Raw genomic sequence first — 12,942 nt, forward strand, 5'->3', positions numbered from 1 at the left:
GCACATCTTCAACGAAGATAAATTATAAAACTAGTATTTGGAGGAAGAATCAACAAGCTTAGTTTCTTTAGCAGTTGAAGAAATGCAAATGTAAAAATTATTATTAACCATTCTTATCAAATTAGTGGAAATAAATTAAAAAACAAAAACCTCCTATCTAGGGAAGTGGGAAATGGGCACTCTCTTAATACTGCTGGAGGCTGAATAAATGGCTTCGTGGCTTTGAGACCATCCTGACACTATATATACACAAACCTTCATAATAATCATGATTTAATATAGTAATTCCATTGCTGGGAATATAACCTGAGGAAAAGTTCCAGAAGAGAGAAAAAGTTAACATTTATAAAGTTTTTTTTTTTTTTTAAGTAATAGGGGATTAGGTAAGTAAATGATAATTAGATCACTTTGCCAGATTATTTTGAACTCTTTATAAACAATTCAGATACATGAACAGTTGCATTAGGAACCATTAAAAAAAACCAGCACATCATTACATAGAAAGGAGAAGAGAATTTTCATGTATTGAGCACTGATTTTATATTAGACATTGAACTAAACACATTACACATAACATTTCATTTATTCTTTTTTTATTGTCACATTTTAATCTTTCATCAATACTTAGCATTACAGTTCTTAAAATATTTTAGGAAAATGCTCCTTACATATAAATGGCTAGATCAGTCAGAGTTTCTCCTCCCTGCTGTCATTGCTCTTGAAACTTTGTCCATGTTTCCAGTTGCTAACATTTGGGATTTTCATTTCTTCTTTTACCCAGATTGTGCCTGCTTTTCTGTTTAGTAAACTAGCCAACCAGATAGATGACTGACTGATGTACCTTTGAAACAGCCATGATCCTCAGCCCTAGCCAGTTTCCTTTATGAGAGAGGAAAACCTTTGTTGGGAGTTATGAAAAATTAGTATACTTACCTCAGGCTGTGGGTCCCTTAGCCACCCAATAGGGTCTTCTTATTTTTGCCCCCCCCCCCCCCCCCCCAATTCTGGTGGTGTACTGCTTAGTGCTTGCAGTTTGGAGCTGCATTGCTATACTGAAGGCAACCATCCCTTTCACTGCAATCTGACCTTGAATAGAACTGAAGCCTGGATGTGTAATTCTAGAGGTGGAAAGAATACCCTGGTCTTAGTCCTATGAGCTGCAGGAAACTGAAATTAGTTTCTTTCAACTGTTTGGAATCAATTAGTCAAGTCAGAAACTTAGCAAATAAGCTAGACTTCTTCACCATTCTTCCCCCACATTTTATTCATTATCAAGTTTTCTTACATAGTTCTCAAAACTCTTTCTACTCCTCCATAGTGCTATATCATAGTTCAGTAAGGCCCTCACTGTTTCATATTTAGAATTGTTCAAGAGTATGCTTGAATAAGGGACAACTAACTACTCTCCCTATCTTCTAATTTGCTATTTACTACCCTGTGAAGAAGGATTGTTCAGTAGCATTCAAATTTTTTTTTTAAAGCAGCAGGTCAGCAGTGTTAGGCAGTTTGTTAGTACTAGAACTGAAATTTGAATCTAGGAATATAAATACTTTGACCAACCATGTCTTACTGCTTTCCACTGTTGCTACAACTATATAAACTATCTGCACATAACTGTATAAGTTGGAACAGTCCAGAGAGAGAGCATACGTGCAGTGTTTGGTTGTATAGGTGAGTGGTGGTCATCACTTTTTAGACAGTAATATTAAATGACAAAAGATGTGGATAAAATGTGAATGTGTGTCAGAAGAGAGAAGAATAGGTGAAAGATGGATATGAAGCCAAAGGCAGTGAGGTGGGTGTAAAAGAAACCAGAGCCAAAGTTAAGAAATAATTATACACTCAAAACTCAGATTGATGAAAAGGAGGTAAAATTGAGAGAAATTATGAATAGGTTGTGGAATTCTAGAGATCAGAGAGAAAGAATAGTGCAAAATTTTGGGCTCCAGCCAGTGTTGGGGAATTGACCAAGCCCTGGAAAGGGATGTGTTAGGTAGCATTCCTTAGATGTGGGTAAACAGAAAAATCCCCTTGGATTTTAGCAGTCTGGCTAGACTGGCTAAATTATTATTATTATTATTATTATTATTATTACTACTACTATTATTATTACTATTACTATTATTATTTTATTTTTTTAATCCTCACCTGAGGATATTTTTCTGTTTTTAGCTTCAGATAGAGTGGGAGGGAGGAAGGGAGAGTGAAAGACGTGAGAGGGACACATCGACTGGTTACCTCCCGCACAATCTCAACCAGAGCCAGGGATGAACTGCAACTAAGTATGTGCCCTTGACCAGAATCGAATCCACAACTCTTTGGTCCATGGGCCGATGCTTTAACTGCTGAGCCAAACTGGCCAGGACTAAATTTTTATTGATATTAGAAATCTATCTTAATATCAGTCATTTGTTGTTTTAATTTTTCTCCCCAAAGTAGTTTTTGCAAAAAAGAAAATTGAAGCCTAGTCTGGTTGTCCTGACTTAAGAGAAAATGGAGTTTTTTATTATCATTCTTTTTTTTTTTTTTTTTTTTTCCATTTTTTGTTCAGGTAGAGTGGGAGGGAGAGAGAGGAACAGAGAGAGAGAGAGAAACATCGATGTGAAAGGAACACATCGAGTGGCTGCCACCCGCACAACCGACCAGGGCCGGGGACAAACTGCAACCGAAGTACGCGCCCTTAGCGGGAACCGAACCCGGGTCTCTCAGGACCACAGGCCGACGCTCTAACCGCTGAGCCAAACCGGCCAGGGCTTTATTATCATTCTTTAGGACAGGTAGAGAGACAAGTGGAGAATAGAACCTGTTAAGCAGGGAAAATGAGGAACCAGGAGAGTAGAGGATAGAGAAGTACATGTTAAATTTCTCATGCCTAGAGTGTTTCCTTATAGAGCAAATACATTTGGATACAAAAGAAATTTAGAGTTTTATCTGTAGATGTTCACACTTGTGCTGTGTAACCTTTTTTTTTTTTTTTTTTTTTTTGTAGATTGAAGAATGTGTGGTATGCTCAGACAAGAAAGCAGCTGTTCTTTTTCAACCATGTGGACACATGTGTGCTTGTGAGAGTAAGTAGCCTATAAAAAACTTACTCAACATTATTATAAAAATAGAAAATGAAACAAATTTTTTGATAACTCATGAACAATAAAAGTTGTTGGGCCTCTAGCATTTTACATTTCTTTCTACTATTTTCCTCCTTGCTCCTGAGCCTTAAAGAAGACTGAATATGCTGGATTCCACTAGGTTGAATTTGATTTTATTTGTTTAAGCACAAAATGATCTCTTCTCACACACACTAGAAATTTATTTCTAAAAATGAATGTTGAAACATTTTGTCTAGCCCTTTCTTATATATAAAATTAGCACATCTTTATTTGTCTTCACCTTAATGTTGCTTCTTTTGCATAATTTCCCCACAGCAATAATTAGGGTTATAATTTCTAGCCTCCTTAACCATTCTTTTTTAAAAAATTTATCTTTAATGTAGAAAGTATTACAGATGTCTCTCCTTGAGCCCCTCCACCCCACTCCCCACCCAGATCCAGAGACATTGAAGCATGGAACAGACTGATGAATCTGAGAGGGAAGGGGATGGGAAGAGATTAACGAAAGACTTTAAATGCATATATGTATAACCCCTGGACACAGACAATACTTCCTAACCATTCTTAATTTAACCTCTATGTCAAGAGAACTTATAGAAATCATTTCTTCGTGAGGATAATATTAAAGTTTAAGAGATATTTTAAACTTCGCTTTTATATATTCCTCTTGTTCTTTTCAAGTTCACACTCAGTTCAATATTAATATTTTCTTCTTCCCTTTGCTTTTTACATTTGTCAGTGAAGAATTTTAAACACGTTTAACAAATTATACCTTATTTAAATGGGCTCAAGGTAAAAGCATGGGGTCTCCTATTATAAAATATTTCAGTCAATAGATATTGTTTTTTAAAAAATTAATTAATTTTATGTTTATCTTCAGACAGAGTGGAAGGGGGAGAGAGAGAGAGAGAGAAACATTGATGTGAGAGAGACACATCGATTGACTGCTACCCACCTGACCGCAGCTGGGGCCAGGGATGAACTGCAACCGAAATATGTGCCCTTAGCCGGAATCGAACCCAGGACTCTCTGGTTTCTAGGCCGACGCTCTAAACACTGAGCCAAACCGGCCAGGGCTAGATACTGGTTTTTAATATATCTAACATAATATACAAATTGTATGGTAGATAAATCTCATTAGCCTAGATTCATTTAGCCTTGTTTTTTTTTGTTTTTGTTTTTGTTTTTATTCTGATAGGCAGCTTGTCAACTAAAGAAAGGATCAAAGCTTTCTACTGTAACATTCTGCCACAAGTAATTGTTTCTGTTTACCAAAGACTGGTATAATGCCTATGATCAGTTGTCAGAGTGTATGTAGAAAGATAATTCTGTTTTAAGTTAGAAGAGCTCAGGTTATTTAAGTTTTCGTAGTGTGGGGTTAGCAATTTTTTTAAAGGGTTAAGTAATAAATATTTTTGATTTTGCGGGCTATGTGGTTTCTATAGTAACTCCTCAACTCTTTTCAACTACTTAACTGCCATTTTAGTGACAAAGCAACCATAGACTGTATAAATGAATGGGTTGGACAATTTCCATTAAAATTCTACTTACAAAAATAGGCTACTGGTTGGGTTTGGTTTGCAGGATGTAGTTTATCTCAGTGTTAAATTTTAGTTTTAGGAATGAGCAGAGAAAGGCAGCCCTTTTCTTATTCATGTTCTTTTTTTGTAAGAAGTGTACTGTTATTTTCCAGACTGTGCTAACCTGATGAAAAAGTGTGTGCAATGTCGGGCAGTGGTTGAACGAAGAGTGCCTTTCATTATGTGTTGTGGAGGGAAAAGTTCAGAAGATGCCACTGACGATATCTGTAAGTGGGTTTCTTAAGTATTATCCTTCTTGTTGCGACTTTCCTGAACATCTCTTCTCTCTGTGGTCTTGTAAAACATAAGGTATATGACTTGAATTTACAGAGGACACAGGTAGGGTTTTGCTCTTGTTACATTACTAGAAACCTGAAAATTTTCTAGCTTGTGATATGATTATAGAACTTTATTTTTATTTATTTTTTAATCCTCACCCGAGGGCATTTTTGCATTTATCTTCAGATAGAGTGGGAGGGAGAGAGGAAGGGAGAGAGAGAGAGAGAAACATCAATGTGAGAGAGACACATCAACTGGTTGCCACCCACACGACCCCAACCAGGGCCAGGGACATACTGCAACCGAGGTACATGCCCTTAGTGGGAACCGAACCCGGGATTCTCTGGTCTGTGGGCCGACGCTCTAAGCACTGACCAAAACCAGCCAGGGCATAATTATAGAACTTTAAACATTAGTCTTTTAAGACACCTTCATCTGTGATATAAAGAATATTATTGTATTCTTGCTTAAAGAAAATTTGCTGTTCTGTTTTTAAGATGAGGTTTAGTGTTTCTTGGGGGAACATCATATTACAAATTATTTTTTTTTAGTTTACAAAAGTAATAATCTCATCCTATATCTAGCAAATTTACCTAGAGCATTTTAGCATTTTATGGAATAATAATAATTTGGACAGAGTAACTGTAGATAAACTGAAGTATAACCTAGTGAACAAGTGGAATGATGAAAAGTAAATTATTTACCTTTAACCTTTTCATTAGTAGAGCTATGTAAAAATATTTTTCATCTTTGCACTAGATATAAGCTGGATGGTATCTTTGATTTCTTTGGTCTGTGTATTGATGAGGAAAACATTAGTGTAACTACTTATTCCCGGGGCTTTTTGTCTATATTACCAGTAGAGCAGAATATAATTTCCAGAGATAGATTAATTAGAGTAAAAGGACCAAAGATCTAGAGATTAAGAAAAGTAAAATAAAAAATGTTCCTCTATTTAGTAGACCACTGATCTTTCTTTCATGGAGTTCCTCATCTCAGATCACTAACAAGGAGAGTTAGGGATAAAGGAAGGAGGCTTGCTGCCAACATTAGCTAAAATGCTGTGCTGCTTGTCTTCTTGGATTTATATAATACAGGAACAGGGAAAGTAAGCATAAAATCTACTTGTGAGCTTGTCAATGGAAGAAAGTAAGTCTTGGAAGACTCAAAAGTCTGAGTTGTGTAAAATATGATTAGAAAGTAATGTGTAAACCTATTTTTTTGAGGATTATAAATGAAGTGTCATGACTGTAACATGATTATAACATTAGTGTCATGACTGTATCGTCCATGTGAAAACAGTATCTAAAGAAGATTCTAATAATAGTCTTTTGTGGGCTTTTTTTTTTTTTTTTTAATATTTTTTTTATTGATTTTTAGAGACAGAGAGGAAGGGAGAGGGAGAGAAAAAAAATATTGATGGGTTGCCTTTTGCATATCCCTTCCTGGGGATCGAGCCTGAAACCTGGGTATATGCCCTGACCAGGAATCAAACCCACAACCTTTCAGTGCACAGGATGACACCCAACCAACTGAGCCACACTGGCCAGGGCGTGTTTTTAATAAAACAGTAATAATTTTAGAAATAAAAAATTATTGTGTCAAAACAGTCATAACTTGGAATTTTTAATCTATATTATAGCAAGTGGAAACATCCCAGTGTTACAAAAGGACAAGGATAATACCAATGTCAATGCAGATGTGCAGAAATTGCAGCAGCAGTTACAGGACATTAAAGAGCAGGTAATAATGCTTTTTCCATGGTAAAAATGAGTAAGAATTGCATTTCATATTTTTCTATAAAGTGAGTAGTGTTTTCTATAATAGGCATGGTTCATATTAATATATCACTTGTAGTATTTGAATATTTTCAGCAGGTAAAATCTGATTAAAAGATTTACTCAGGCATTTTCCAAAATAGGAAACACACAAATGGCCATAAACATGAAAAAATGCTCAACCACACTAGCAATAAAGAAATGAAAATTAAAACCACTATGAAGTACCTTCTACCACCTACCAGATTGTGGGAAAAACTCAGTGTTAAAAACTCAGTGTCAAGTTTTTAGGCAGAATATGTAGCAGCCATAACTCACAATGCTGGCAGGAATGTAAGTTAATAAAAACACAGAAAACTTTGTCATTATCTATTAAAACTAAACAGGATATGTTTGGGGATGCAGACTTGGAAAAAAATCATACAGATGGTGTTTAAAATCAAGGGTAGTTTCTTGGCTGGGATGTCTGGCAGGAGGCATAAGAAAAGTTTCTAGAGTGTTGTACTGATACTCCGTTTCTTTTTTTCTTTTTTCTTTTTTATCCTCACCCAAGGACATTTTTGCATTTATCTTCAGATAGAGCAGGGCGGTGTTATTTCTGTAGTAGACAATTATATCAGTGTTGTCATGCAGTTGTTAGAGTCAGTACTTGTCTTTTCTATTTAAATTTGTAAGAATGTAGCATAGTTAATAGATAGTAACCCAGGATAACTAATGACCTTTGTGATAACTACTTTAGAATTAAATGTTTATGTTGGTTAGGAATTTAAAACACCCATCTGAAAAGATGAAAATTCTGATTGGGCCAGTTTTTCTTCTGAAATCCAGCACCTAGTAATACTTGTTATATAGTGAATAAGTAAAGATAAATATGAATTTACTTTACAAGTTCTTAATGTAGGAGTATTAAAATAGGAACATATTTAGCTCATTCTAGTATAGAATAAAGTGTTTTCAAAAATTTGAAGCTCCTTGGAATCTCAGTTCCTTTTCCACAGAAACTTATATAAAGGTAAAACTGATGTTTGGACACACCTTTTGTGAAAAACATTTTATCTGCTAATTGCAAATTAAAATTGTTCTTATAATAAATAATGACACCCTATATGGATCCTAAAAGAATAACTCAGCTCTACCTTTATCCAAAGTTTACCATTCAAAGAAGTTTCTTCTTCCTTAAATTATTTTTATTACCATATTTCATTATTAAAGTATTTAAACACTTGAAACGAAATTAATTTTCTGAGGAATGATGGGATTTCTTACAGGGCCCCTTCAAGGTTACCAAGAGAAAGCATCTGAATAACTCTCTGTCCTTTTTATTTTAAATCTCCAATCTTTCTACTACCCCAGTGTCTCTTTGATAGACTAATTAATTGCATGTGCTCTTACGGAACTCAAAGTAACTTAACCCAGGGTGCACAGGTGTGTTTATTTTTGGAAATACGAGTTATTAATTACCTAGAACTCTTGAAAATTTAACAGAAAAGAAACTTTTAATGATACTAAAAAGCTGGTTTGGCTTTTTAAAATAAAAAATATTATTTTCTACAACTTTGTTTTTCAAAACTTTAAGATAGTAAATGTGAAAACTTACTTTAAAAGAGTGGAGTCAGCAAGTTAGACTACACTTCCATTCTTTTTAATTTTGAATTTTTAGTTTTATTCTCACCCAAGGGGGGCGGGGGGAAGACATCAGTGTGAAAGAGACACATTGATTGGTTGCCTCCCGCACGACCCTAATCAGGGTGGGGATCAAACCTGCAACCAAGGTACATGCCCTTGCCTGGAAATCGAACCCATGACTCTTTGGTCCGAGGGCTGACACTCTAACCACTGAGCAAAACCGGCCAGGGCTACGTTTTCATTCTTTGTGTGCTTTTTTTTTCACAGTGATTTCTGGTATTATAAAAGTTGGTAACTACATTTTTATGTAGGCTTTAGGTCTGTTTTATTAATCTAGACATTCTTGTTTAACAATTTCATTTCTATGTTTTTTGGGGAAAATATAATTCAGAATGAAATAATACTGTATATTAAGGTAAAATATCTTTTTATAAATATAAAATGTGTTTTGTGAATGAATATGTGATTTTCTAGGGTGTTTCACATAAGTATACCTGTCATATGTCTAAATTCTTCTGAGTTTATGAAATTACATTTATTAATTTGTAGTTAAGACTAATTGTTTTTAACTAAGGGGATATGCATTGATAGTATGCAGTGCTGTGTAATGTTTAAAAGCAAGAGGTCTGGGGCCACGTGACTTGAATTCACATTATGGCTTACTTTGGGGAAGTTTTTAACCCCACTAAAACTCTTTTCTTTTTTTAAGGTGAGACTAATAAAAGGACTGAGATTGTATCTCCTCTATGGTAGTGCTTGGCATGTGTTCTTAGTGACTTCTCTATACTTGCCCCTTTCCCAATAGGCTTGATACATGTGTTATTGTCATACAAGAAAAGCATAGTACCTAGAATTCGGGAATCTGAATCAGACTTGAATGGGGCTGTTTATATGCATCCATTCTCAATTAGATCTGGCATATGGATGTTTTGTTTTATATAGTATTTTTTTCTTCAGCATTTGTTTTAAGTAGTGCCTTTTATACTGTCCTGACAGTACAACCAGTATTTCTATTTTATAGGAGTGATGTTTTAACTATTTAAAAATTAAGAAAAAATTTTGAGCAACAAAAGATTATGTGACTAAAACAACAAAAGAAAATGATGTTACAGAGTTATCACAGGTTATACTTTCAAAATATAAAGTGTCTCAGAATTTATTTGTTATCTCCCATTCCAGACAATGTGCCCTGTGTGTTTGGATCGTCTAAAGAATATGATTTTCCTCTGTGGCCATGGAACATGCCAGCTCTGCGGAGACCGAATGAGTGAATGTCCCATTTGTCGCAAGGCTATTGAACGAAGGATCCTTTTGTATTAACGAGAAACTCAGTGTGTTTTGTTAGCTAAGGTATTTGGTCATGAGATCTTAGTAAGCTTTTAAGCTAGTTGGAGGTTCTAATGAATTAATTTTTAATATTATAGTTTCTTTACTAGACTCTAATTAGACTGTAAATGTACCAGAACAAAAACTATAAACCAGTGTTTGAAGTTGTGTTTTTTTTCCCTTTTGGTTGTTTATGTTTGTTTGTTTGTTTGTTTTAATTTGAAATATCAAATCCATGTACTTCATAGGTAATTTACTATTGGCTAAGGGGAAAATGTACCAAGGAGGAAAATCCTTTAAAGATCTCCTGTTACAGATTTGTTAGACTTCAGAAGATAGACTTCCTTATAATCTACTATCCTTTATCATGATTTTATACAGTGAGTTGACACAGGTACTCAGAAAAGTTATTTATCAAATGAAAGGGGCAAGTCAAACCATTCTGTCACATATATTAAAGGAATATTGAAGAGAGAATTCTTTTTAAAATAACAAAGTTATCCAAATGATTGTTTCTGAATTCTTAGAGAAAATGGAAGCATAGAGTGAGAAAATAATGGCTTTGCAGTTAGCTCATTTTCTAGATTTGAAAAGAAAAGGAAACTTGAATCCAGTTGCCAATTTCAAAATGGCTGGTACACATGAAAAGGAAAAATTATAGTGGGAAACTCAAGGGAGGAAAACTGTTCAGGCAAAGAGTATCCATTAACTGCTATTAATGGTTGCCTTTCTTATATTAATTTATACACTGTTTTGTTCAGCCAGCCTTTAAAGAAATGCCTATGAAAAGTGTGCCTTGGTTTCCCTTAGGGTTACTTATCCAAGCTTGATCTTTCTAGTGAAGTGATAGTCTCCTAATTGGCCTCTGAGGTTTGATTCAGCCTTTTTAATGTACTGAATAGTAGTACTCCAGTGATCTGAGGACAATGCATTGTCTAAAGTCAGCAATCCTTTCTTCTCCACATCTGTTCATTCTGACAATGATACTGATGCTAGGCCTTGCTTCCATTCTCTCAGATAGTAAGGCTTACTATAAAGAAAACAGTCTCTCTTCATACCTACAGATGAGAATATTAAACTGTCAACAATATCCAAGACATAGTAAATAACCTACAAATAAATACTTACATTACAAAAAGTGACTTGGACATTTACAGAAATGTATTCGATTACCTGTAAATTTCTTTTAACTCAAACTTAGACTTTAGTCAAATCATTTTCTCTCCTTTGAATGAGTAATCTTATTTAGGATGAATATGCACATAAATGTTTTGGGGTTTATTGCTGCTAAGTTATTAAGATATCAGCTGTTTATGATAGTGTCTACTATATGCTGTGTATAAGCTTATTCCTGAGGGTAGTTATCTTTTCTGTAGTTTTTCCCCTCTGAATCTGATTAAGTCAGTTTTTCTGCTACAGAAACTTTGAAAGTACAAAGTCTTTAGCCCTCAAAGCATCATATTTCTGACTATTTAATGGCTGCTGCCATTGCAAGTCCTGGAGGAAACAATGGTGAACTTTACTGGCTGATTTTATAGTCTTGATAATTTCATATCTGTGTTTAGCTGAGTAACATCATTTAGAATGAAAATTTTTTTTTATAAATTTACATTTGAAACTTTATTGATTCTACTCAGTTATCTAATAAAGGGCCAATAAGGCTATTTTTAAGCCATATTTTGAAGTTATAAAAAGAATATCTGACTGATGATGTTCACCTAAAGAGAAGCTATGCTCTTTCAGATATGAAAACAGCATACGTCAGGATTTTCCTTTTCTCCTATGCCACCCATCTCTTTTCCAGTAGATCGATCAGCTGGTAAGGAGGGGGCACCTGGCTGACTCATGCTTAGTTTGGCCAACCAGAGGATTTTATGGTCTCGAGCTCTACTTAAATCCTTTTTATTTGTCTTCTGAGCTGCATTGCTAAAACATATATTCCTAAAAGGCAATTTCATCTTCCAGACTTGTTTATTTCTGACATATTAAAAATATAATAACTTGTAGACTATAGCAAAAGTTATAAAGTCAACTATAATTACAGTGCTATGCACTAGTGGATTTTCTGTATTTTTATCACTTTGAAATTTACTGAATACAAAATGTTTCTCTATTTTCATTTTCAAGCACCTGAAAAATTATTTTAAATTTATTTTGGGATTGTAAGAGAGAATAAAATTAAGAACTTTTGTGACTTTCCTCTAACTCTGTGAAACTGCTACCTCTTATTATATTTGCAGCAGTACCAGTTAGGTGTGTTTCCTTCTCATTATCATCTCTTTATATTACACCTCAAAGAGCTTTTACTTTTCCTGGAATCATTTACAAAACTGACATGCATTCATTAAAAAATGTAGACAGAAATGGATCCAAAGGTACTGATAGCATTTCTTCTTAATGTTTTATGAGTTATCAGTAAGTAGTATTTGGACTCCTTCTTTCTACCCCCTCACTTCTACCACATTTTCTCCTTTATTCTTCTAGGTTTGTCAGCTTTGTTAACCCAAAACATACAACATATCAGATGGTGGTGCTATTCTGATTGTTTTTCTTCACATAATTTAACAGTCTTACTGCTTATACTATATACATATTTAATTTTGCTGGGATCAAGAAGGTTTTTCAAGAAAAGATCATTTTGTATTGGTATAGGAATAGTATATTCGACAAGTGTTTCGTTTAACTGGCTGAATTATGCTTGGTTATTTGTAATTTTAAACATTGCAAACTGACCAGCTAGCTACTGAAGCATAAAATTAATTGATAATGTTGAAAGTAACTTTCTTAAATTTATATCTTTGATGGCTTTAGCCTGTAAGACCATTCTAGCATATCTAAATGCATGCTGCTTAAGATTTGTCCAATTTAAATTTCAAAGCTTGCTTTGTTTTTACATGGTAGAACTATACACTCTAGTCTGTGTTGCCCAATTGCTGTTTTTGTTTTTTTTTAAATTTTGTTTATTACAAATTTTGTACCCTTTTGCACTAGGAATTAATTAAATTTATGAACAAGAGAATTAACAATGGGGTGGGATAGGGAGAACAGTTGGGGGTTTCAGCAAATAAGAAATGTCATGTTTGAATTAGAGAGAAAAGGGATCATGTGGATTTCATCAAAGCAGTAAGTGGAAAGAATGTATTTAATTGAATAAAAAAAAGAGTCTTTCAACCAATTTTCAGTGTAGTTTAATTGACATTGCTGTGGATAATATAGGCTCTAATACAGCTTGCTTTTTTAAAAAAT

General features: G+C 34.3%; 1 protein-coding gene across 3 annotated transcripts in view; it reads left to right on the forward strand.

Annotated features, from left to right (window-relative positions):
* MIB1 (mindbomb E3 ubiquitin protein ligase 1) overlaps window positions 1-11,788 on the forward strand; it is a 143,930-nt gene extending 132,142 nt beyond the window's left edge. For 2 of the 3 annotated variants that reach the window (XM_036244201.1, XM_036244202.1), the window contains 4 exons: window positions 2,990-3,068; window positions 4,801-4,914; window positions 6,609-6,709; window positions 9,550-11,785. In XM_036244201.1, coding sequence (XP_036100094.1) covers window positions 2,990-3,068; window positions 4,801-4,914; window positions 6,609-6,709; window positions 9,550-9,690 — 435 coding nt within the window. In that variant the 3' untranslated portion in view covers window positions 9,691-11,785. Of the gene's footprint in view, window positions 1-2,989; window positions 3,069-4,800; window positions 4,915-6,608; window positions 6,710-9,549 lie in introns of all 3 variants that reach the window. The other variant, XM_036244203.1, reaches the window with a different exon arrangement.
* The last annotated feature ends 1,154 nt before the right edge of the window (window positions 11,789-12,942 follow it).

This window comes from Molossus molossus, unplaced genomic scaffold, assembly GCF_014108415.1.
Source record: "Molossus molossus isolate mMolMol1 unplaced genomic scaffold, mMolMol1.p scaffold_m16_p_6, whole genome shotgun sequence".
In the NCBI taxonomy this organism is placed as follows: Eukaryota; Metazoa; Chordata; class Mammalia; order Chiroptera; family Molossidae; genus Molossus; species Molossus molossus.